The 24,374-nt window shown below is 41.7% G+C and overlaps 1 protein-coding gene across 4 annotated transcripts in view; it reads left to right on the top strand.

The window, feature by feature from the left end:
- Positions 1 to 24,374, top strand: part of veph1 (ventricular zone expressed PH domain-containing 1) — a 264,411-nt gene that overhangs the window by 89,234 nt on the left and 150,803 nt on the right. For all 4 annotated transcript variants that reach the window (XM_060834168.1, XM_060834169.1, XM_060834166.1 and 1 more), the window contains exons 5-6: positions 2,128 to 2,291; positions 15,139 to 15,348. In XM_060834168.1, the coding sequence (XP_060690151.1) occupies positions 2,128 to 2,291; positions 15,139 to 15,348 (374 nt within the window). The remainder of the gene's footprint in view (positions 1 to 2,127; positions 2,292 to 15,138; positions 15,349 to 24,374) is intronic.

Genomic DNA, 24,374 nt, shown 5'->3' with positions numbered 1-24,374 from the left:
TTTGGCTGTCTGGATTCAGAATTGGTTGGCTGACAGAAGACAGAGAGTGGGTGCAAATGGAAAGTATTCTGCCTTGAATGAGAAGGTTGAGAGGTGGGTTAGTAAATTTGCAGATGGCACAAGAGTTGGATGTACCGTTGATAGTATTGAGGGCTATTGCAGGCTGCAGCACAACAGAGACAAGATGCAGAGCTGGGCTGAGAAATTGGCAAAAGTGAGAATTGCAGATGCTAGAGATAAGAGTCTAGATTAGAATGGTGCTGGATTCATTCCTGATGAAGGGCTTGTGCCTGAAACATCGATTTTCCTGCTCCTCAGATGCTGCCTGACCTACTGTGCTTTTCCAGCACCACTGCAATCTGCACTAAGAAATGGCAGATTGAGTTGAACCTGGATAAATGCGAAGTGATGCATTTTGGAAGGTCAAACTTGAATGCTGAATATAGGGTTAAAGACAGGATTCTTGGCAGTGTGGAGGAACACAGGGATCTTGGTGTTCAAGTACATAGATCCCTCAAATTTGCCACCCAAGTGGATAGGGATGTTAAGAAAGCATATGATGTTTTGGCTTTCGTGAACAGGGAGATCGAGTTTAAGAGTTGCGAGGTTTTGCTACAGCTCTATAAGTTCCTAATGAGACCACACTTGGGATATTGTGTCCAGTTCTGGTCACAAGGGCTCATGCCACAAGGGTCAGAAGCCCTGGAAGAAGGACTCATGCCCGAAACGTCGATTCTCCTGCTTTTTGAATGCTGCCTGACCTGCTGCGCTTTTCCAGCAACACATTTTCAGCTCTGATCTCCAGCATCTGCAGACCTCACTTTCTCCTCCAGCTCTGGTCACCCTACTATAGGAAAAATACAGAGGCTTTGAAGAGTGTGCAGGGAAGGTTTGTCGGGATGCTGCCGGGACTGGAGGGCTTGTCTTAGGAAGGGAGGTTGACTGGGCTGGGACTTTTCTCTCTGGAGAGAAGGAGGAAGAGAAGTGACCTGATCAAGGTATTCATCGAGGCGTGAATGTGATCAATAGCCAGAGACTTTTCCCCAGAACAGGATTGACTGGCACGGGGAGGTCATAGTTTTGGAATATTAGAAGAAAGGTATAGAGGAGACTTCAGGGGTAGGTTCTTAACCAGAGAGTTGTGAATGCATGGAATGTGTTGCCAGCAGTGGTGGTGGAAGCAGAGTTATTAGGGACATTTAAGTGACTGCTGGACATGCACATGGACACCAGTGAATTGAGGGGTGCATAGGTTAGGTTATTTATGTTGGGATCAATTACGGCACAACGTCGTGGGCCGAAGGGCCTGTTCTGTGTTGTATTTTTCTATGTTCTATGGAGCCATTAAAATCAGTGTTGATCATGAAGCTAGAATGAGAAGGGTGCAGATATCTGAGAATTGTCAGAATGAAGAGTATACAAATAAGGATCAAAGCCATGTAACGGCTTGAAAGTAAGTATGAAAATGTGAAAACCAAGGCAGTGATTAGCTAGGAGCTAACATGGGTCATCAGCACATGAGTGATAAGCAGATGGGACTTGATGTGTCTTAAAATATGGGCAGCAGAGGTTTGGATGAACTGAGGTTCATGAAAGATGGAATATAGGAGACTGACCACGTGTATGAGAAACATTAACTTTAGACTTAACAAAGACATGGATCTGAATTTCTACAGGCAAACAGAAAAATGGTTGGGTGATGTTATCATATAAAATTCTGTCAAACAGCAAATTCATTTTAAAAACTGTTTGTAGCAAGTATAATTGTATTCAATCTCTGTTATGAAAGAGTTAAGTGGTTATAAAGCAAGCCCCGCTATTTAGTTCAGTAATTATTTCCTTATGTTATGGTTTAAATTTATGAATGGTATGTTGCTTGTAATAATTTGGAGATCACCTGTTGTGCTGTATTCTTGCTAGGTTCAGGGTTTTCAGACATTTATTTTCAGTAAAGAAAGAACTAAATTAACAGTTCCTTGGTTCCTTAAACATGGCTGTAATACCTTACATGTTGACAGTAGTATCACCTTTTGGTTACTTAACACAAATTCCTTTAAGCACACTGAGGAATCATTTCCAGATGATTTACAAACTGTTGAATCCTTTATTTTCATGTTGTGCTTACAGGGAATTCTCTGTTGCTCCGTGTTTTACCTTCAGTATATGAGAAGCAGCCTGAGCCAATTAACTGCCACATTACAGAGCTCGTCCAACTGATGTCGCAACTGGAGCCATCTGAGCAGCAGCACCTTCTCCGCCTTCTACAAATAATTACCAAGCAATGTCCTCAGGTAAAACTCTTCTAAACTGCTCAATTCATTCTTTTAAGATCCCTGAATGGTCCAAACAGCTACTTCCAAACTGTTAGAAACAAGGTAACCAAGATTGCACAAATTCTCTCACACAGGATTCCCAGAACATTGCTTTTTTTGTCATGTTGATTTTAGGATAAAATATTGGGCCAGGACACCAGGGGATTATGCCATAGAATCTCTACTGCTCACCTGAGAGGCTAGTGGGCACTCATTTACCATCTTACCCAAAAAGACTGAATCTCTGACAGTGCAACATTTACTTCATTGAAATGTCAGCCTTGGTTTTCATTCTGGAGTGGAACTTGAACCAACAAATCTGATTCCGCGGTAAGAATACGACCAATTGAACAGCGGTTGACATGCGTACATCTTCTAATGATTTATCTCATTCCTGTTTTCAGGACATTGTTGCCCCCAACTTGGCTGCCATCTTTCTTTATTTTTCAACAATTACGCCGAACAGCACTGTGGGACACCACATGGATGACAGTACTTCAAAAAGATAGCTCACCAGCATCTTCTCAAAAACAAAACTAGGAATGGGCAATAATTCCTGGCATAGCTAGCAAACACCGTAATTGTGAATAAATTTTAAAACACCCTCTTAAAGTACTATATGATGTAAGACTGTGATTGAAGGGGATTGTAAAATGCAAAGTGTGAACTTCCTGCTGCCTGTGCCCAACTATTTGCCAACCTGTTGAAGTTCTTAAATGTTCACAACTGCCACTTAATATGCTTATATCTGCCCCAACCTCAACTCGTATTTTACACATGATAGGGAGAGGCCCAGACCAAGTTAGTGGACTGAAAACTTTTGTTGGATTGACTGTTATTGGGTATTAGGAGGAATTCTTCTTTGAGGCTGGCTCTCAGTTGAAGGCACCACAAGGTCATATTCTCCCCACTTTCTGGTCAATGGTAGCCCCAGGATATTGGTAGTGGGTTCTGGATTAGTGGTGCTGGAAGAGCACAGCAGTTCAGGCAGCATCCGAGGAGCAGTAAAATCGACGTTTCGGGCAAAAGGCCTACATCAGGAATAAAGGCAGAGAGCCTGAAGCGTGGAGAGATAAGCTAGAGGAGGGTGGGGGTGGGGAGAAAGTAGCATAGAGTACAATGGGTGAGTGGTGGAGGTGGACTCACCTTCATCCAGTCCTCAGCAAAGGACTCACCTTCATCTCCCTCCGTCCACACATCAATGAATTTAATACACGCCGTGACATTGAACAATTCTTCCGTCGGTTCCGCCTCCGAGCTTACTTTCACAATCAGAATTCCTGCCCACCTTCCAAGGACCCCTTCACCCACCTCCAACACACTGCATCCACCTGGACACCCTGCGCTGGCCTATTACCTGCCTTCGACTTCTTCATTTCCAACTGCCGCAGGGACATTAACCGCCTCAATCTGTCTACCCCCCTCCCCCACTCCAACCTCTCACTCTCACAACGCGCAGCCCTCCAATCCCTCTGCTCCAATCCCAACCTCACCATCAAGCCAGCAGATTAAGGGGGCACAGTGGTAGTCTGGCTCACTGACCTCTACACCGCTGAAGCCAAATGCCAACTTGAGGACACCTCTTCCTACTGCCCCCTCGACCATGACCTCACCCCCTATCACCAAACCATTATCTCCCAGACAATATAGAACCTCTTCACCTCAGGAGATTTCCCACCCACAGCTTCCAACCTCATAGTCCGGGAACCCCACACTGCCCGGTTCTACCTCCTTCCCAAGATCCCCAAGCCTGGCCACCCTGGCTGACCCATTGTCTCAGCATGCTCCTGCCCCACTGAACTCATCTCTACCTACCTCTACACTGTCCTATCCCCCCTAGTCCAGGAACTCCCCACATACGTTCGAGACACCACCCACACCCTCCACCTCCTCCAAGACTTCCATTTCCCCGACGACCAATGCCTCATCTTCATCATGGATATCCAATCCCTCTACACCTCCATCCGCCATGACCAAGGCCTCCAAGCCCTCCGTTTTTTCCTCTCCAGATGTCCCCAACAGTACCCTTCCACCGACACTCTCATTCGTTTGGCCAAACTCGTCCTCACCCTAAACAATTTCTCCTTTGAATCCTCCCACTTCCTCCAGACCAAAGGGGTAGCCATGGGCACACGTTTGGGCCCCAACTATGCCTGTCTCTTTGTTGGCTACGTAGAACAGTTGATCTTCCATAATTACACCGGCACCACTCCCCACCTCTTTCTCCGCTACATTGATGACTGCATTGGCGCCACCTCGTGCTCCTGCGAGGACGTTGAGCAATTCATCAACTTCACCAACACATTCCACCCTGACCTTAAATTTACCTGGACCATCTCTGACACCTCCCTCCCCTTCCTGGATCTCTCCATCTCCATTAATGATGACCGACTTGACACTGACATTTCTTACAAACCCACCAACTCCCACAGCTACGTGAATTACTCCTTTCCCCACCCTACCTCTTGCAAAAATGCCATCCTGTATTCCCAATTCCTCCGCCTCAGCTGTATCTGCTCCCAGGAGGACCAGATCCACCACAGAACACACCAGATGGCCTCCTTCTTTAGAGACCACAATTTCCCTTCCCACGTGGTTAAAGATGCCCTCCAACACATCTCGTCCACATCCTGCAACTCCGCCTCAGACCCCACCTCTCCAACCTTAACAAGGACAGAACGCCCTTGGTGCTCACCTTACCAACCTTCGCATAAACCAAATCATCCGTCGACATTTCCGCCACCTCCAAAAAGACCCCACCACCAGGGATATATTTCCCTCCCCACCCCTTTCCGCCTTCCACAAAGACCGTTCCCTCCGTGACTACCTGGTCAGGTCAATGCCCTCCCCCCCCCCTCCCCACAACCCACCCTCCCATCCTGGCACCTTCCCCTGCCACCGCAGGAACTGTAAAACCTGCGCCCACACCTCCTCCCTCACCTCCGTCCAGGACTCTAAAGAGCCTTCCACATCCATCAAAGTTTTACCTGTACATCCACTAATATCATTTATTGTATCCATTGCTCCCGATGCAGTCTCCTCTGCAGTGGGGAGACTGGACGCCTCCTAGCAGAGCGCTTTAGGGAACATCTCCAGGACACCCACACCAATCAACCACACCGCCCTGTGGCCCAACATTTCAACTCCCCCTCACACTCTGCCAAGGACATGGAGGTTCTGGATTTCCTTCACCGCCGCTCCCTCACCACCAGACGCCTGGAGGAAGAACGCCTCATCTTCCGCCTCAGAACACTTCAACCCCAGGACATCAATGTGGACTTCAACAGTTTCCTCATTTCCCCTTCCCCCACCTCACCCTAGTTCCAAACTTCCAGCTCAGCACTGTCCCCATGACTTGTCCTACCTGCCTATCTTCTTTTTCACCTATCCACTCCACCCTCCCCCCGCCCCCAACCTATCACCTTCATCCCCTCCCCCACTCGCATATTGTACTCTATGCTACTTTCTTCCCCCCGCCACCCTCCTCTAGCTTATCTCTCCACACTTCAGGCTCTCTGCCTTTATTCCTGATGAAGGGCTTTTGCCCGAAACATCTATTTTACTGCTTCTTGGGTGCTGCCCGAACTGCTGTGCTCTTCCAGCACCACTAATCCAGAATCTGGTTTCCAGCATCTGCAGTCATTGTTTTTACCTGTTGGTTGTGGGTATTGAGTAATGATCATGCCATTGAATGTCAAGGGGCAATGTTAAATTCTTTCTTATTAAAGATGATTATTCCTTTGCACTTGTATTCCACAAATGCTACTGCTTTTGGCGGGGTTGTTTGGGCGGGGGCGGTGGGGGCGGGTGAAGACGGGGGGAGGTGTTGGTGTGGTTGCTGCCTATAGTCAGTTTCCTCCTCAGTTTGCATTGTCATGAGCTAATTCAGGTGAACGTTTTGGTAAAATAGCTGTCGGGCAGCTCACTGGTTTTGTCATGGGTGGATTGTTAATCTGGTGTTTGCGTTGCGGATGGATTGGGCAGGGAGTTAGTGTTGATGGGTAAGTATGTAGCAGGGAGATCACAGTACCTTCCAACATCCAACCCAGGAGTGGGAGAAGTGGAAATAGGGATGAGCTTAGAGTATAGGATTCAAAAGGACTCACATTTTCTTGTGATGAGTATGAGGTGTTTGGTGATGGTGATGTCATTGAACTAGCAATCCAAAGGCCCAGTTTAATGCCTGAGAAATGTGGGTTCGATATACCACCAAAGCAGCTGGTGGAAGTTAAATTCATTGGATAAAATCTGGAATTGAAAGCTAGCCTCGGTAATGGTGGCAATGAAACTATAATCAATTATCATGAAAACTAATCTGGTCTGTTCGTGTCTAGTTGGTTTGTGGGAAGGTGGACAAAAATAAAATGCTGGCCTTGCCAGTGACATGGAAATTTCAGTAAGTTGCAAAGTTTAGTTCTGGATTGCTGTCATTGATAATTCTGATCCTTCATCAGAAGATCCAATAAGCCTTTGTTACTGTGGTATATCGGGAGTATCCATTGCCAGAGAAGGCTTCCGGAAAGTAGAGAGAAAAGTTAGCCCATTATTAAGGTAGAAATTTATTAAGAAAGGAAGGAAAAAATAAAAAAAAAGACTTGTTAGGTTTGATTTCAATAAGCAGCTTCTCCAGAGAGACTCCGTTTCAGTCCACATGATTGAAAATACCATTGAAAACAATAGTGCAATTATCCTCCTGAATGAAGGGAATATCTTTGACTATTACTTTGAAAAATGTTCAGCTGCCAATAGAATTTTAGGACCTGTGTAGCAAAGAAAGATGGAAGAATTAAGATTGGCATTCTTGTGGAGACTTTATTAGAAAGTGGAATCAACGGTGTGACAAAATAATGAGAGCTCACACATGTCTGACATTAAAATATTAAAATAGATTTATAAGTAGTTGGTCAGCTCTAATGTAGAGTTTATGGCTATCAACAAGTTAAAATGAGTGGAAATTGAACATTTCTAAAATGTAGATTGTACATCGCAGTGCCAGTTTGCAAATCTTCAATAAAAATAGCATAGAATTAATGAATCAATTCATGCTCTGGTCTGGACAGTTTTATTCGATGAAATAACACTAGTTCCAAAAAGAATTACACAACACCAGGTCATAGTCCAACAGGTTTAATTGGAAGTACACTAGCTTTCGGAGCGACGCTCCTTCCTCAGGTGATAGTGGAGGCTCGATCCTGCTCCGAAAGCTAGTGTGCTTCCAATTAATCCTGTTGGACTATAACCTGGTGTTGTGTGATTTTTAACTTTGTACACCACAGTCCAACACCCGCATCTCCAAATCATGTCCAAAAAGAATGTCGCAGCAAAACATTGTTTATAGGGAAATGATTAGAATGATGTAGTTTAGAAAGGACTCTAATGGTGAAATTAGATATGTATGGTTGGACATGTTCCTACTGTTGCAGAAAAATAGGTAACAGTAATGTCATGTCTGCAATGAAAAGGAAATGTATTGACTTATAACTGTCTAAGAATGATAATAATTTTAAAAATATTTAAAAGAATTTTCAAAGCTGTGGTCAGCATTTTGTACAGCTGATAATTAGAGTAAAAGCAAAAAAGAAAATAGCTTTCTAGTAGTTATTGCGATACTGTTAAGGGTTTCGATGGAGAGGAATTTGTTAAGCATGTACAAGACAATTTTCTGATTCAGTATGTGGGTGTACCTACTAGAGAAGGTGCAAAACTTGACTTACTCTTGGGAAATTAGGCAGGGCAGGTGACTGAGGTGTCAGTGGGGGAGCACTTTGGGGCCAGCAACCATAATTCTATTAGTTTTAAAATATTGATGGAAAAGGATAGACTAGATCTAACAGTTGAAGTTCTAAATTGGAGAAAGGCCAATTTTGATGGTATTAGGCAAGAGCTTTCAAAAGCTGATTGGGGGCAGATGTTCACAGGTAAAAGGACGGCTGAAATATGGGAAGCCTTCAGGAATGAGATAACGAGAATCCAGAGAAAGTATATACCTGTTAGGGTGAAAGGAAAGGCTGGTAGGTATAGGGAATGCTGGATGACTACAGAAATTGAGGGTTTGGTCAAGAAAAAGAAGAAAGCCTATGTAAGGTATAGGCAGGATAGATCGAGTGATTCCTTCGAAGAGTATAAAGGGAGTATACTTAAGAGGGAAATCAGGAGGGGGCAAAAAGGGGACATGAGATAGCTTTGTAAAATAGAATTAAGGAGAATCCAAAGGGTTTTTACAAATACATTAAGGACACAAAGGGTAACCAGGGAGAAAATAGGGCACCTCAAAGATCAGCAAGGCGGCCTTTGTGTGCAGCTGCATGAAATGGGGGAAATACTAAACGAGTATTTTGCATCAGTATTTAAGATGGAAAAGGATATGGAAGATATAGAATGTAGGGAAATGGATGGTAACATCTTGAAAAATGTCCATATTACAGAGGAGGGAGTGCTGGATGTCTTGACATGCCTAAAAGTGGATAAGTCTCCAGGCCCTGATCAGGTGTACCCTCGAACTCTGTGGGAAGGTAGAGAAGTGATTGCTGGGCCTCTTGCTGAGATATTTGTATCATCGATTGTCCCAGATGAGGTGCCAGCAGACTGGAGGCTGGCTAACGTGGTTCCACTGTTTAAGAAAGGTGGTAAGGAAAAGCCAGGGAACTATAGACCAGTCAGCCTGACATCGGTAGTGGACAAGTTGTTGGAGGGAATCCTGAGGGACAAGATGTACATGTATTTGGAAAGGCAAAGACCGATTAGGGATAGTCAACATGGCTTTATGCATGGGAAATCATGTCTCACAAATTTGACTGAGTTTTTTGAAGAAGTAATAAAGAGGATTGATGAGGGCAGAGCGGTAGATGTGATCTATATGGACTTCTGTAAGGGATTCAACAAGGTTCTCCTAGGGAAACTGGTTAGCAAAGTTGGATTTCATGGAATACAAAGATAACTAGTCATTTGGATACAGAACTGGCTGAAAGATAGAAGACAGAGGGTGGTGGTGCAAGGATGTTTTTCAGACTGGAGATCTGTCACCAGTGGAGTGCCACGAGGATCGGTGCTGGGTGCACTGCTTTTCATCATTTATATAAATGATTTGGATGTAAGCAGAAGAGATACAGTTAGTAAGTTTGCAGATGACACCAAAATTGGAGGTGTAGTGGACAGCAAAGAAGATTACCTCAGACTACAACGGGATATTGATCAGATGGGCCAATGGGCGGAGAAGTCACAGTTGGAGTTTAATTTAGATAAATGCAAGGTGCTGCATTTTGGGAAAGCAAATCTTAGCAGGATTTATACACTTAATGGTAAGGTCCTAGGGGGTGTTGCTGAAAAAAGAGACCTTGGAGTGCAGGTTCATAGCTCCTTGAAAGTGGAGTCACAGGTAGAGAGGATAGTAAAGAAGGCGTTTGGTATGCTTTCCTTTATTACCTTGTTTATTTATCCTATCCATGCCACTCATGATTTTATAAACTCCTATAAGGTCACCCCCTCAGCTTCCAATGCTCCAGGGAAAACAGCCCTAGCCTGTTCAGCTTCTCCGTATAGCTCAAATCCTTCAGCTCCGGCAACATCCTTGTAGATCTTTTATGAACCCTTTCAAGTTTCACAACATCCTTCCGATAGGAAGAATTGCATGCAATATTCCAAAAGTGGCCTAAACAATGTCCTGTACAGCCGCAACATGACCTCCCAACTCGTGTATTCAATACCCTGACCAATAAAAGAAAGCATAGCAAACACCTTCTTCACTATCCTGTCTACCTGTAACTCTTCTTTCAAGGAGCTATGAACCTGCACTCCAAGGTCTCTTTGTTCAGCAACACTCCCTAGGACCTTACCATTAAATGTATAAGTCCTGCTAAGATTTGCTTTTCCAAAATGCAGCCCCTCGCATTTATTTGAATTAAACTCCATCTGCCACTCCTCAGCGCATTGGCCCATCTGATCAATATCCCACTGTAATCTGAGGTAATCATCTTTGCTGTCCACTACATCTGCAAACTTACTAACTATCCCTCTTATGCTCACATTCATATAAATAGTGAAAAGTAGTGGACCCAGCACTGATCCTTGTCGCACTCCACTGTTCACAGGCCTCCAGTCTGAAAAACATCTCTGCACCCCCACCTTCTGTCTTCTACCTTTGAGCCAGTTCTGTATCCAACTGGTTAGTACACCCTGTATTCCATGAGATCTAACCTTGCTAACCAGTGTCCCATGGGGAACCTTGTCGAACGCCCTTACTAAAGTCCATATAGATCATGTCTACCACTGTGCCCTCATCAATCCTCTCTGTTATTTCTTCAAAAAAACTCAATCAAACTTATGAGACATGGCTTCCCATGCACAAAGCTCAGGATTATAGCCATTGCTAGCTGTTGTATGTTTCTGATATGTTCACCACTAACAATATCCAGTTTCAAGCTAAAGAGATGTGCTGCCTATCACGTAAATGAGTATTGTGATATATGAATTTCAGTGCTGATGTGTTACTAATATGTAGGCCAAACATCCCAAAGACTGGTGGGCCATATCCTTTTGGCTGCTTGCAACAGGCAAGATATTGACTGGACAAAACTAGCCTGTGATTGAAAACACAGAATACAGTGATCTATGTTATTCTGCAATTAGGTAACATCTACTATATAAAACTGAGTGCATTAAGAATACCACTGAGAGACATTTAAGATTGTCACTTGTGCTTGCAGTACACACTGATATGTACTGAAAATTCCAAAAATTAATACACAGGGCTATTGTAAACCAAGAACACATAAAAACATGTGCCTGCATCAACTTAACAAAATAGATGACAGCTATTTTCTAGTTCAATCCTCAGGATTGTGCCTTGCTCAATCAATGTCTATCTGCCTGATGGAAATTTTAACAAAATTTTAACTGGCAGTCATTACTTAACTGTTCATTCTTCTTGGCAATTCCATCACCATCCACGGTGCACTTTCCAATCAATCACCATTATCTTCTCATGCAGTACAACATGTGGTTCCCCTTTACATTGGTATTGTTGAAAATGGGAGAAAGTGAGGACTGCAGATGCTGGAGATCAGAGTCGAGAGTGTTCTGGTGGAAAAGCACAGTAAGGCTTAAGCCTGATGAAGGGCTTGTGCTCGAAACATCGATTCTCCAGGTTCTTGGATGCCGCCTGAGCTGCTGTGCTTTTCCAGCACCACACTCTTGACTATTATCGAAAATGTCCTGATAAGTGCAAAATGAAAAGTTTTATCAAAATGTGACGTTTTCCAATAATACTCAAGTTGATAATTTCCAAAAAGGCAATTTGTTACATCTAAGTTGAAAAAATAAATTATTTGCTTCAACTTGATGAGAAGGTTGGACATCCTTATTTCCTCTCTGTGGATATTTTCCTGGTGAAGTCGGTATTCTCACATTTTCAAATCGCAGTATGAGAGGATTTTGGCTGACATTACATTATTCCTGTCACCTGGGACTGACCATTCCTCTTTGAAAAACAAAGAATTGAAATGTTGTTCTTGAGCTTGTGTTGGCTCATCACTTTGCATCAAAGTCAAATCTGCTACATTAATTTTTTCATCAGGCTGTTTTGCTGCGTGAATAACTTCACTTGATATCTCCTCAAAGGGCTCAAGTAGTTGTACCACTCATTCTTGTTGTCAGTATTTGCAACTTTTGGAAAGCTGCAGATTTTTTTTTACATCTGAAGTTCCTTTTTTGTGGTGATACGAATGGAAAACATTTCCATGACTCCTGTAAATTTGCAGACTTCCTTGAAAGTATGAAACAATTCTTTTGTGTCAACATAGGTGGTATCAATAGATTATTAAATTATTTTTGGCTCTACTATGAGTTTAAGAAGCCCAATGACACTTTCTATAAATGCTGTTTGACTGATTGGTCAACAAGTGTTTGTACCTACCAATTATTGTTCTGGAAATGCTGCTACCTCAATGATGTCAACATATGAACTAAGAGCAGGAATAGGCCATCTGGCCGTTCAAGCCTGTTCTGCCATTCAATAAGATCACAGCTGATCTTTTCATGGCTGATCTTTCCATGGCCTCAGCTCCACTTACCCGCCCTCTCACCGTAACCCTTAATTCCTTTATTGTTAACAAAAAACTATCTTAGCTTTAAAAATCTTTACTGAAGTAGCATCAGCTACTTCAATGAGCAAGAACTCCATAGAATCACAACCCTCTGGGTGAGGAAATTTCTTCTCAATTCAGTCCTCGGTCTGCTCCCCTTAATGTTGAGGCTGTGCCCTCTTGTCCCAGTTTCACCTGCCAGTGGAAACATCCTCTCTACTTCTATCTTATCTATTCCCTCCATAATTTTATATGTTTCTATATATTCCCCTCATTCTTCAAAATTCCAATGAATATAATCCCCATCAATTCAGCCTCTTCTCATAAGCCAGCCCTTCAACTCCTGAATCAACCTAGTGAACCTCCTCTGCACCCCTCCAGTGCCAGCACATCCTTTCTCAAGTTGGGAGACCAAAACTGCACATAGGACTCTCAGTGTGGCCTCACCTGCACCTTGTACAGCTGCAACATAACCTCCTTGTTCTTAAACTCAATCCCGTTAGCAATGAAGGTCAAAATTCCATTTGCCTTCCTAATTATCTGTTGTACCTGCACACCAACCTTCTGTGATTCATGCAAAAGGATACCTCGGTCCCTCAACCTACACAGCTGTAACATAAGCTGCTTTTAAACTCAAACCTTTTAACAGTGAAGGACAAAATTCCATTTGCCTTCCTAATTACCTGTTGTACGTGCACACCAACTTTCCCTGATTCATGTACAAGGACACCTAGGTCCCTCTGCAACTTTTTACCATTCAAGTAATAATCCTTTTTACAGTTACTTCACACTTATTAACTTTGTATTAAATGTTTGTCACTGTACCTGCATCTACTACTTCCTCTGGCAATTCATCCCACATGTGAACCACCCTCTGTGTGAAAAAAGGTGCCCCTCAGGTCATTTTAAAATCTTTCTCCTTTCAGCTTAAAATTATGCCCTCTAGTTTTTATTCTGTACAAAGGCCAGGTATAGGCTGCATTGGAACATCTCAGGGAGGTTATTACCTCAGGTTTCTACCAGCCCTGTAGAATCTGCTCACCCACAAATATCTGGACCAGAGTGCCACTGTATATAATTAAACCAGCAGATCCTAGTAGCCTATCCATTTCTTTCCAAGTGGCAAAGAATTGAAAAAAAAATTTAACGAGTTGTGAACAACTGGAAGCAATCTCTTTAATCTCTGAAACAGGATGTTGAATCCACATGTTGGAGGAATATTGATTAATTTTATATCCTCTTGCACTTTGGTCTCTGCATTCCAGATGAGGTTGTGACTCTGGTCATTGTTTTGGTATGTACTATTTCAATTCCAGATAACAAATTCTTTGTAAAGGTTGCATTCCAATTCTACATTCCAGAATTTCATTAATAATCATGCTGACTGTGAGAGAAAATAATTACATTGTCTTTTCAGACATATTCCGGTAGTTTGAACTTCAGGAATCTTTGGCACTATGATTTTTATTTATATGATTGCCAAAATATTCTCAGATGTGTTTTTTTTAAATTAATTTACGCAAGTGTGGAATAGTTGGTTGATCATCACTATTTAACAGTTAGTGAAAAGTAAATTGTATTATTTTTGAAACTACGGGTTGTAAGGAATATAAGTTTAAACCAAATCTAACCTTATTAGATGGATCCGGAACTGCAACAGCTAACATCTTTCATCTGATTGTCCATATAAATTCCAGAGAATGCCTTTTTATAAGTGAGCGCAGCTTGCTTTTTGTACTATATCCGAAGTAAATTAGAATAGCTGAGCGATGTCCTTTATATCTGCACAAATGCATATTTGACTCAGATATTAAAGCAGCTTTAGTGTCAGTATTAACAGAGACAGTTGAAGAATAAATGTAAACCGGGGAGGCAAAATTTTAACTTTTGAGAATTAATTTTCAAAATTAAGGATAATATATTACATAACATGGTGGCTCAGTAGTTAGCACTGCAGCCTCACAGCGCCAGGGTCCCAGGTTTGATTCCAGCCTCAGGCAACTGTCTGTGTGGAATTGCACGTTCTCCCCATGTCTGCGTGGGTTTCCTCCAAGTGCTCTGGTTTCCTCCCACAGTCCAAAGATGTGCAGGTCTGGTGAATTGGCTGTGCTAAACTGCCCATAATGTTAGGTGCATTAGTCAGAGGGAAATGTATCTTGGTGGGTTACTCTTCAGAGGCTCAGTGTGGACTTGTTGAGCCAAAGGGCCTGTTTCCACAGTGTAGGGAATCTAATCTAATCATAACAATTAACATAATTAATTATTATATATTAACATATTATTTTTATTGCAACTTCTGAAGCAATTCTAAGTAGTTTGCCACTGGAAGGATCAGCAATAAAGCTTCAGCTTTATTATGGTCCCTAGCAATGGCTTGCGCATTATTCCCCATTCTAAATTGTCCACACTTTTTGACAATACAAATGTAGTTGGGAAAGTAAGTTGTAGTCAGGGCAGGAAGAGGTTGTCAAGAATCCAGTCTTATATTTGAGTGACCTTTGAGGTCGACCTACATATTTGTCTTCCCTCCATCCTGCTGGTCTTTCTGCTAGACAGACACTTTAATGGTTTCCTGTGACCTTTATCAGTATCAGTGCAACATTACAGTTATCAGGATGACAAAGCCTGAATAACTGCCCAAAAGCTACTCCTCTTGTATAGTTGCAAATAAAATTAGTTACTTTTTTGATACAAAAGAAAACTGTGATGAAATTATATTATTATTCTATTTTCCTCCTGTTCCCTAGGTCTTAAATGAATCCATTCCAACCTTGATTATGCAGCTGAAAGAACCCATTTATAGTGACTACGTCATAAGTATGTTGGTGGACCTTGTGGCTTTCAATCAATCTATCCTAGATAATTCCATTGAAAAGCTGAAGGAAATTGCCAAAAGTTATCCAAATCTGTTGGGTCAAATTGCCAAGATTTTTGGGATCATTGGCTGTATTAATGAGGTAAGTCCATGTGAAAAATTTTATTTTGCTTTTAGCAATGTGCAGTTTGATTCTGCCCATGAAAACAGTTTTTTTTAATATATATATGTAAAGTACGACATGAGTGTTAGTGTATCTAAATTAATTTACTAATAGAAATTGTGAAAGTTAGAATTGATCATTTGTTAATTTATCTATTCTGCATGACATACATCTTTAAAGGTACAAATACATGCATTCTACTCAGTCAACAACTGCCCCGGTGACCACCGCACAGACAACCGCTTCCACGATCGCCGACGGACCCGCGACCCACGCGGCTACCGGGAATGGCCACCATTCCTCCATCGCCGCAACCATTTCCGCCCCTCCGGTTGCCGTCGGCGCAGCCACTTCCGCCCCCACTGACATCACTAACCTGCAGGAGCACAAATCCTCAGGTTTCCCCGCCCCCACGCCGTCTTTCGTCACTACACGTAACCCCGCCCCCACGCAAACCTTCGTCACCACGCATAACCCCGCCCCCACGCCGTCTTTCGTCACTTCACGTAACCCCGCCCCCACGCAAACCTTCGTCACCATGCATAACCCCGCCCCCACACCGACTTTCGCCACCACACGTAACCCCGCCCCCACGCTTATTTCCGTCACGACGCATGACCCCGCCCCCATGCTTGACTCCGCCCCCACATCGAGCAACGTCACCACGTCTAACTCCGCCCCTACTTCGATCTCTGTCCCCGCCCCTAACCCCGTCCCCAGCCCCAGCTCCAGTCCCACACCAGGTCCTAGCTTCCAACCATGCCGAATTTTCACCATCCCTCCAGATCTCCCCCTCTCTGAGAATGAAAGATCAGTCCTCAGCAGGGGCCTCACCTTCATTCCCCTACGCCCTCAGATTAATGAGTTCAACACGCGCCGAGATATTGAACAATTCTTCCGCCGCCTTCGCCTCCGTGCCTACTTTCACAACCAAGACTCCCGCCCACCCTCTGACGACCCCTTCTCCCTCCTCCAACACACCCCATCCACCTGGACACCCCGTGCTGGCCTCCTACCCGCCCTCGACCTCTTTATAGCCAACTGCCGCCGTGACATTAACCGACTCAACCTGTCCACCCCTCTTACCCACTCCAACCTCTCACCCTCAGAACGTGCAGCCCTCCACTCCCTCCGCTCCAATCCCAACCTCACCATCAAACCCGCAGACAAGGGAGGCATGGTGGTAGTTTGGCGCACTGACCTTTATACCACTGAGGCCAAACAAAAAGCGGCACCAAAAATTCAGTATATACTGAATTTCAGACATTCAACCTTTAGAGTGTCAAAATAATGTACCAGTAACATTTAATAAGCATAGAGGCACAATATTGTGTAGAAGTTTAGAAAATCTATTTTAAATTAGGTAATTCTGATGAATTTGTTTTAACTAAATTCAATATTTAAATTGATTTTTATGGTAAGCCTACCCTGTTCATAAAATACTACTTCTGTACAATGGCTTTAAATACATAACCTCGGGGTAGTTTCTTATTCTCATAACAAATGATAGATGAGTTGCCTTTGACTATGATTGGATCCATTCTGCGCTGTATTGGATAATGATCTCATACAAACAAAACATATCTTAAGAATTATATCGATTAATTTATCCATTTGAGGTAAAGAACTTGAATACAAGAAAGCTGCTTCCAAAAGGGGGATACATGTGCTGAATATACTAAATTCTAACATGTTTATGGAAGGGTATTGTAAGCAGCATGTAAAAGTTACATGTTTATATTATAGGGAACTTTGAAAGATCATCAACAATACCTACTAACGAAGTCGGCTGTCTGAATTGGTCCAGCAATCAGAACCAAAGTATGATGATTTGTAGAATTAACTTATGGTTCATACAAAAACATTTTTACTTTACAACTCTTTACCAATTAACTTGAAGGAAAGCAATACTATGGAATTGAATACTTATTTAACCACCTTTTTAAATCATTTAGTATTAGTGTCAAATTCCACAATCAGATATAGATCAAAAGAGCAAGGATGGATAATATATACATAATTTTCAACAGAACTCTTTATATTTTTAATACACAATCAATAGTCTGCACGTCAGGAAAGCATCAAATAAAAAACAAGGCATTGTGGTGAACTGATAAATTAGTTGAAGTAGAGAAAATAAGATATGGTTGTGATTGTGCAGTTGCAGTGACATGGCAATGTTCCACAGACACTGGAGCCATTGCTGTTTATAGCATGTGTTAAATGATTTAGAGCTGGGCACAGAAGTAAAGCAGACTTTGTAATTGAAATCAAGTTGGAGGGTGTGTGGAATTTCAAGTTGTAGGGTTGAGGCATACAAATACGAAGGATCCAATTAGGGAAAGACAGGCCTCATTATTAAGCCTCAGGCCAGCTTAAGAAGGAAGACCATTTGCTGTCTGAAGCAATAGAAAAGGCATATGAGAACAGGAAAATTTACTTTATTAGAATACCAAAATCAACCAATGTATAAGACATCAGTGGTGTCAGGGAGTAAAGACGGAGTTGCCAAATGTAATGCATGATCTCCTTTCAACCCAACCACAAGAGGCAATGCATATCTCAACCTGGCAATGGTAAAATACTGAACAAATATACATGCAGTACAAATCATAGCACCCTTGAGGAACATCAGCTATGAAATGATAAAGTTTAATGTGATCTGAGAAACAAATATACCCAAGGCAAGGAGTTAAGTACATACATGAAAAAGGACAAATAATATTAAATTTGAGGAAGCAGATTGCCGCTGGTGGTTGAATAACAATTCAGAAGATGACACACTCCAGGCTCTCTACCTTTATTCCTGATGAAGGGCTTTTGCCCGAAATGTTGATTTTACTGCTCCTCGGATGCTGCCTGAACTGCTGTGCTCTTCCAGCACCACTAATCCAGAATCTGGTTTCCAGCATCTGCAATCATTGTTTTTACCTCGTTGATTTTAACCCTACTGCGAATCCTCTTGCAAGGATGCCTGCCTTGAAGAAGTTTTCCTCCTCTCGCTACAAGAATCTCAGGGAGTCCCTCTCCCACTGCAACTCCCAGATCATTTCCTCTAACCTGAAGCTCACCTTCATCCCCTCCCCCAATCACCTATTGTACTCTATGCTACTTTCTCCCCACCTCTAGCTTATCTCTCCACGCTTCAGGCTCTCTGCCTTTATTCCTGATGAAGGGCTTTTGCCCGAAACGTCAATTTTACTGCTCCTCAGATGCTGCCTGAACTGCTGTGCTCATCCAGCACCACTGATCCAGACAAATGAAATATGTTTGTTATTATAATGTTGAGCATGCAGAATAAATGTTTTCCCAAAACCAAGAACCTCAGACCGAACAAAGGTGACCCCAAGTGGATTAATAAGCAAATTATTAGTAAAATGGAAAGGAAGAACAGCCTATAGAAAATCTTGGCAGAGACGCATAGGCCTTACAGGGATAAATGTTTAAAATACTGGAACATATTAAGAGTAATTGGAGGACCAAAGAAAGAAAAAAATACAGGTGAGGGTTACCCTAACAGTAAAATGAAAATGATTGAGTATCATATTTAATACATATACATGACAGGACAAATGTTACAATTTGTTACAAGGTTGTATGTTTTTCCACATTAATATATGACATTAAAATCATGAGAATTTTGATGGATTAGGAATCATAGTTAAAGATTTTGTTGAAACAAGGTTATGAACCAATGAAAGTGTAAATAGATGTATGTAGCAAACTAGTTATTTTTGGTGTATTAAATGCAAGTGAAATTTTTTACATATTTTTGTTACATTCTACACTTGTGGTTGTATGGATGTAATTTAAATTATTTCTATGAAATGTTGGCTATTTTGCCTTAACCTAGAATAAAACATTCTGTGGTTATGACTCCATGATTCTATGACATGTTTTATGCTCTTACGTTTAATAGCATAATTCATTCATAATGATTATTTCATACTGATGATTATTCAGCTCTGAAAAAACTGCCAAAATACAGAAAAATAGTTTGTTGTACATCAATCGTTTCTGAGAATTCTGTAGATGAAATACAATCTCACTTTGATTTAAGACAGGAACTTTGTTGGAGCCACCTGGCCTCTATCCAGTTTGCGGTATTTTTATTTTCTCCCCTCAAGAATATAATCTGTTGCAATGTTTTTTGATCATGACTCAGACCATTTAAGGATATTTTATGTGTTGGAAGCTAATACAACTTTGAGGTAGTTTGCTAACAAGCCGACTGTTACTGTCAATAATCCAATTTATGTTTGCATGTCGGAAATCATTTTCATAATGAGGTTAATATTTCCAAATCTCAGCGTTTGCAATGTGTCTAAGGTTTCGATATGAGTAATCTTCTAATTGAAGCTGATGGATCATCACCCTGTGTATGTTTTATAATTAATGATGCTGAACTGTTGATCAGAGTCATGTTACTTTCAGGCACAATTACATGTAAATTCTTTCACCTCCTCAGCCCATTTTATTTTAGTACAATGGATAAAGGCATAGCAGATTATTTCATGCCTTCATTTCCAGCAATGGGTTTTCTCCCTGCTCCCTGATGCTCACTTTACATCATTCTAGGATTTATCCTTGACACTTCCTTTTTGTTCATCTATATGCTGCTCCCTGAAAAAAAATAATTGGCAGACATGGGCTCAGCTTCCATTTGTAAATTGAAGGCATCCAGCATCCACCTTTTCAGCATTTCTCTGGTTTGATCCCTGAAACGTCTCTGCCATTTCTCAGCCCACTTCCCCAGCTGATCAAGGTGTTCGGTCGTTTGTTCAACAGCCAAACTTGAATATAATTTCCTCAAGGTCAGAATTGCGAAGATTTAGCCACTATTTTTGACCCTTGCTGCAAATCTAGTATCCTTACCATTGATTCCAGTTTATTCCCTAGCAACTTTCTTGAGCTAGACCAGACTACTCAGAACCTCAAAGTCTTATTCAACTCCGAGATGATGTTTTGACATTATATTCTTCTCTTCACAAAGACTGCTTACTTCTGCCTGATTGCATTGTCCATGTCCAGATATCCCTCAACTTAGCTAATATTGAAACCTTCATTATGAACTATATTTTCATCAAGGTGTGTAGTGGGAATTGAGAAATTTCCCAGATTCTCCAGGCAAAATTGACAACAAATGTGAGTTTTCATTTTGGGGTTAGGGGTGCAAATAATAAGAGTCAAAAGGGCTGATGAGTACTGAAAATGGATCTTCCGAACTTGGTCCCAGTTGTAAAAATGCAAGCAAAGTAATTGTCATCTGAGTAATCTTTACTTCTAACCATCTTATTATATGAGGCTGTCTGCACTATTGCTTACAACTGTGGGGTAGTTCTGCTGCAGCCATCCCCTTTTGGAGTAGTAACTTACAAAGCTTGGTCTGTGACGGTAGAGGAAAACCAATTGCTAATCCAACGAGAAGAGGCACCTGTCTCTATATTAAGACACAGTTTATTGCTAGATTAATAGAAGTGATTACACTTGATCCTTGCTCTACTGCAGAGAAAGGAACTAACTATATGATGAGTCATTGGTAAGTGGTGAATGTTTTACACCCCTTAAATGTTTAGATAAGAACTTAGGAACTGAAGTAGGCAATTCAGCCCTTAGACCATGTTCCACCATTCATTTAAGATCATGGCTGATCTGTGGTCTAAATCCATATACCTGCCTTTGGCTCATATCCCTTAATAGCTTTTCTTAATGAAATCTCAGACTTAAAATTAGCAACTGATCCAGCATCCATTGCCATTTGTGGAGGAGAGTTCCAAACCTGTATCACCCTTCCTGTGTAGAAATGCTTTGCGACACCTCTCTTGAATGATCTGCCACTAGTTCTCAGACTATGTCTCCTAGGTCGAGAATGCACAGCCAGTGGAAATAGTTTATCATTATCTACCCTGTCTTTTCCTGTTAATATCTTGAAGACTTTGATCAGATCATCCCTCAACCTTCTAAATTCAAGAAAAAATAAGCCTAATTTTTATAATCTTTACTCATAACTTAACTCCTGAAGTCCAGGAATCAATCTTGTAAATCTACCTTATACTCTCTCCAAAACCAGTATATCCTTCCTAACGTATGGTGCCAGATCTACTCACAGCACTCCAAGTAAGATCAACCAGGGTTTTGTATAATTGCAGCATAACTTTTGCATTCTTATAGACCAATCCTTTAGATATAAATATCAACATTCCATTTTAGTTTTCTTGATTATTTTGTGCACCTGTTCATGATATTTTAAAGATCCATGCACCTGAAACACAAACTCTCTTTGAATAACTGCTGTATTTAAGTACATACCATTGGAAGCTACATATCAGGGAGGGGTAACATTACCTGGGTTCATTGTACTAAGAGGAACTCACACCACTTTGGAAAATATCTTCTAATTGAACTTATTTGATCAGGGACAAGATGACGTGACCATGAATGAGGCAAGTGAGGGGGCCCAGAGGGTAGGAGTGCAGGAATGTCATCATCAGCAATTGACCAATCGGCTTGAGGTTCGTGGGCTCTTTGGATTAGGCTGGGAACTGCAGGATGCAGCAGCAAACTGACCATGTCACAGCAACGCAAGAAGCTATTCAAGTGGGGGAAGCAACAAGGAATGTTTTTGCTGTTGTGCTAGACATAGGTGATATTATAGTGAGAGGGATTGACACCATTCTCTGCAGCAAAGAGGTGCATTGCCTGTTCAGTGCAAGGGTTCAGGCCCTTTATTCAGGGCTGGAATGGAGCTTGTAGTGGGTGGAACATGATCCCATGTTTATAGCCCATGTAGGTATCAACATAGGTAGACCTTGGAAAGTGATTGTGTACAGAAAGTTTGAAGAGCCTGGCACTAAATTGAAAAATAGAACCTCAAAAGTTTTAACTTCTGGATTATTACCTGGGCTGCATGTAAATTGACAAAAGACTCATAAAATTAGAAAACTATGTGGCTCAAAGACTCTTGCAGGAGAACTGGGTTCCTGTTTGTGGGCCAATGGCACCAGTGGGGATGTACCATTTGGATAATGTACACCTGAACCAATCTGCGGCAAGTGTTTTTATGATCTGCATAACTAGGAGAGAGGATCTTAACCAATATTGTGTGTCATGGATAAAATGTGGAAAAAATGTGAGATATACACATGTAGAGACAAAGTAAGAGAGGAAAATAGTATTATAGGAAATAAAGATCACAGTATGATGGAAGAGGCATCTTGGTGTGCTGTCTTCAATTGGACTGTCGTGAGATGTTATCCTGCATGCAGAAGAACTGGGGTAATGGGAGCAGTCTTCCAGAGAGGATGAGGACATTGGGGTGGATGATGCCAAAATTGTCTCTGACAGAGCTAAACTATATCGGGTACTATAAACCTAACAGAACATCATTGATACCCAGATCCAGTAAAAGAGAGTAGGGTGCAGCAGAAAATCATTGACTGTTAATTTTTTTTTGGCTAATAATGCTTAAATCTGTTGATATTATGGGGGAAATGTTCAGCTTCTGTTTGGCTGTGTTTTTGTTCCTTTTGCATTCTGTCAACAAAAGTCCACATCTGCATTTTTCTGATTGGTTGCCTATTTGTGATGTTCTTTTGAACAACGACATGATGTGGGTCTACAGTGGGCCACTGGGGACAGAGTAGCAATCTGTTTAGATGGGTTGTAGCTAAGGGCAGGTGAGGTAGTATGGCATGGTTGTCAAGAAATAACTAGAGTGAAATAATGGGGTTGTGTATGTGAGGGCGTATCAATCATGATTAAGATATGCCTTGCTGGTGAAGGATAACACTGGATTGCCAATGCTTGTAACATAGCAGCTTTTCAATAATGACATGGGCTCAAGGAAGACTGGTGTTCTGGTGGATATCTCTGAGTGAAGAGGTGTTCTGGGAATGGGGTGGGAAAGAGAATCCATAGGGGTGTAGTAGGTAATTCGTGCACTGATTTTGGTAAGATAGGGAGAGAAATCTCTCTCGTTCTTGTAATGAAAAGCCCTCCAAAAACTTGACACAACTGACAGTTAGCCAAAACAAAAGTTTCACCCCATTGCGACACAAGAGGCTATTTCAGAATACCCAGAATAAGCGTAGTCCTACTATAAAAAAATTCTTATAAGAAGCATCCATCTCTAACTAATGAAGACAGGAAAATAATTAAACTTAAGGAAAGAGAATATTACTCTGCAAAGGTGAATGACAGATCAGATAATTGGTCAGAAAATTAAAGAACAGCAGAGAATGATTAAAAGGTTAATCAAGAAGAAGGCATTTTAAAATGAGAGGAAGCTAGATGAATGTAAATGGAAAAATTGGATAGCAAGAGTTTCTACAGGTATTTAAAAAGGAAAACAAGAAATAAAGTGAGTGTTGGTTCTCTAAAGAGTACGAATGGACAGTTAATATTAGATACTGAAGAAGTAGCAGATGAAATGAACTAATATTTTGCCTCTGGCTTCACTATAGAGGATACAAAAACATTTCAGTAAATCAGGAAGTAGAAGGAAGAAGGGAATTTAGCAAAATTACAATCACGGTGGAAGTGGTACTGAGCAAAATGCTCGAGCTGTGTGCTGTCAAGTCACCAGATCCAGATGAACCCTGCCTCAGAAGGCAGTGAGAATGTGGTCATGGAGTAGTTTTAAGACCAAGCTGGATAGATTTTTGTTGGGCAGGGGAAATCAAGGGTTCTCCGGAGTGGATGAGAATGAGGAATCTAAAGTGCACATGGATCAACCATGACATTTTTGAATAACAGAAAAGAACCGAATTGATTATTCATGTTCCTATTTCATACTTTTCCAAGTCCATTTGCCTGATAGTGGCTAGGTACAGGTTATATTTAATATAAACATAAAGAACTGCAGATGCTGGAAATCAAAAACAGAAACAAAAAGTGCTGGAAAAGCTCAGCAGGTCTGGCAGTATCTGTGGAGAGAAAGCAGCGTTTACATTTCGGGTGTAGTCACCCTTCCTCAGAACTGATGGTAGCCAGGAAAATGTTATATT

This window comes from Hemiscyllium ocellatum, chromosome 13, assembly GCF_020745735.1.
Source record: "Hemiscyllium ocellatum isolate sHemOce1 chromosome 13, sHemOce1.pat.X.cur, whole genome shotgun sequence".
Lineage (NCBI taxonomy): Eukaryota > Metazoa > Chordata > Chondrichthyes > Orectolobiformes > Hemiscylliidae > Hemiscyllium > Hemiscyllium ocellatum.
The sequence above is the reverse complement of the archived record's forward strand: the minus strand, read 5'-3'. Positions and strand labels throughout refer to the sequence as shown.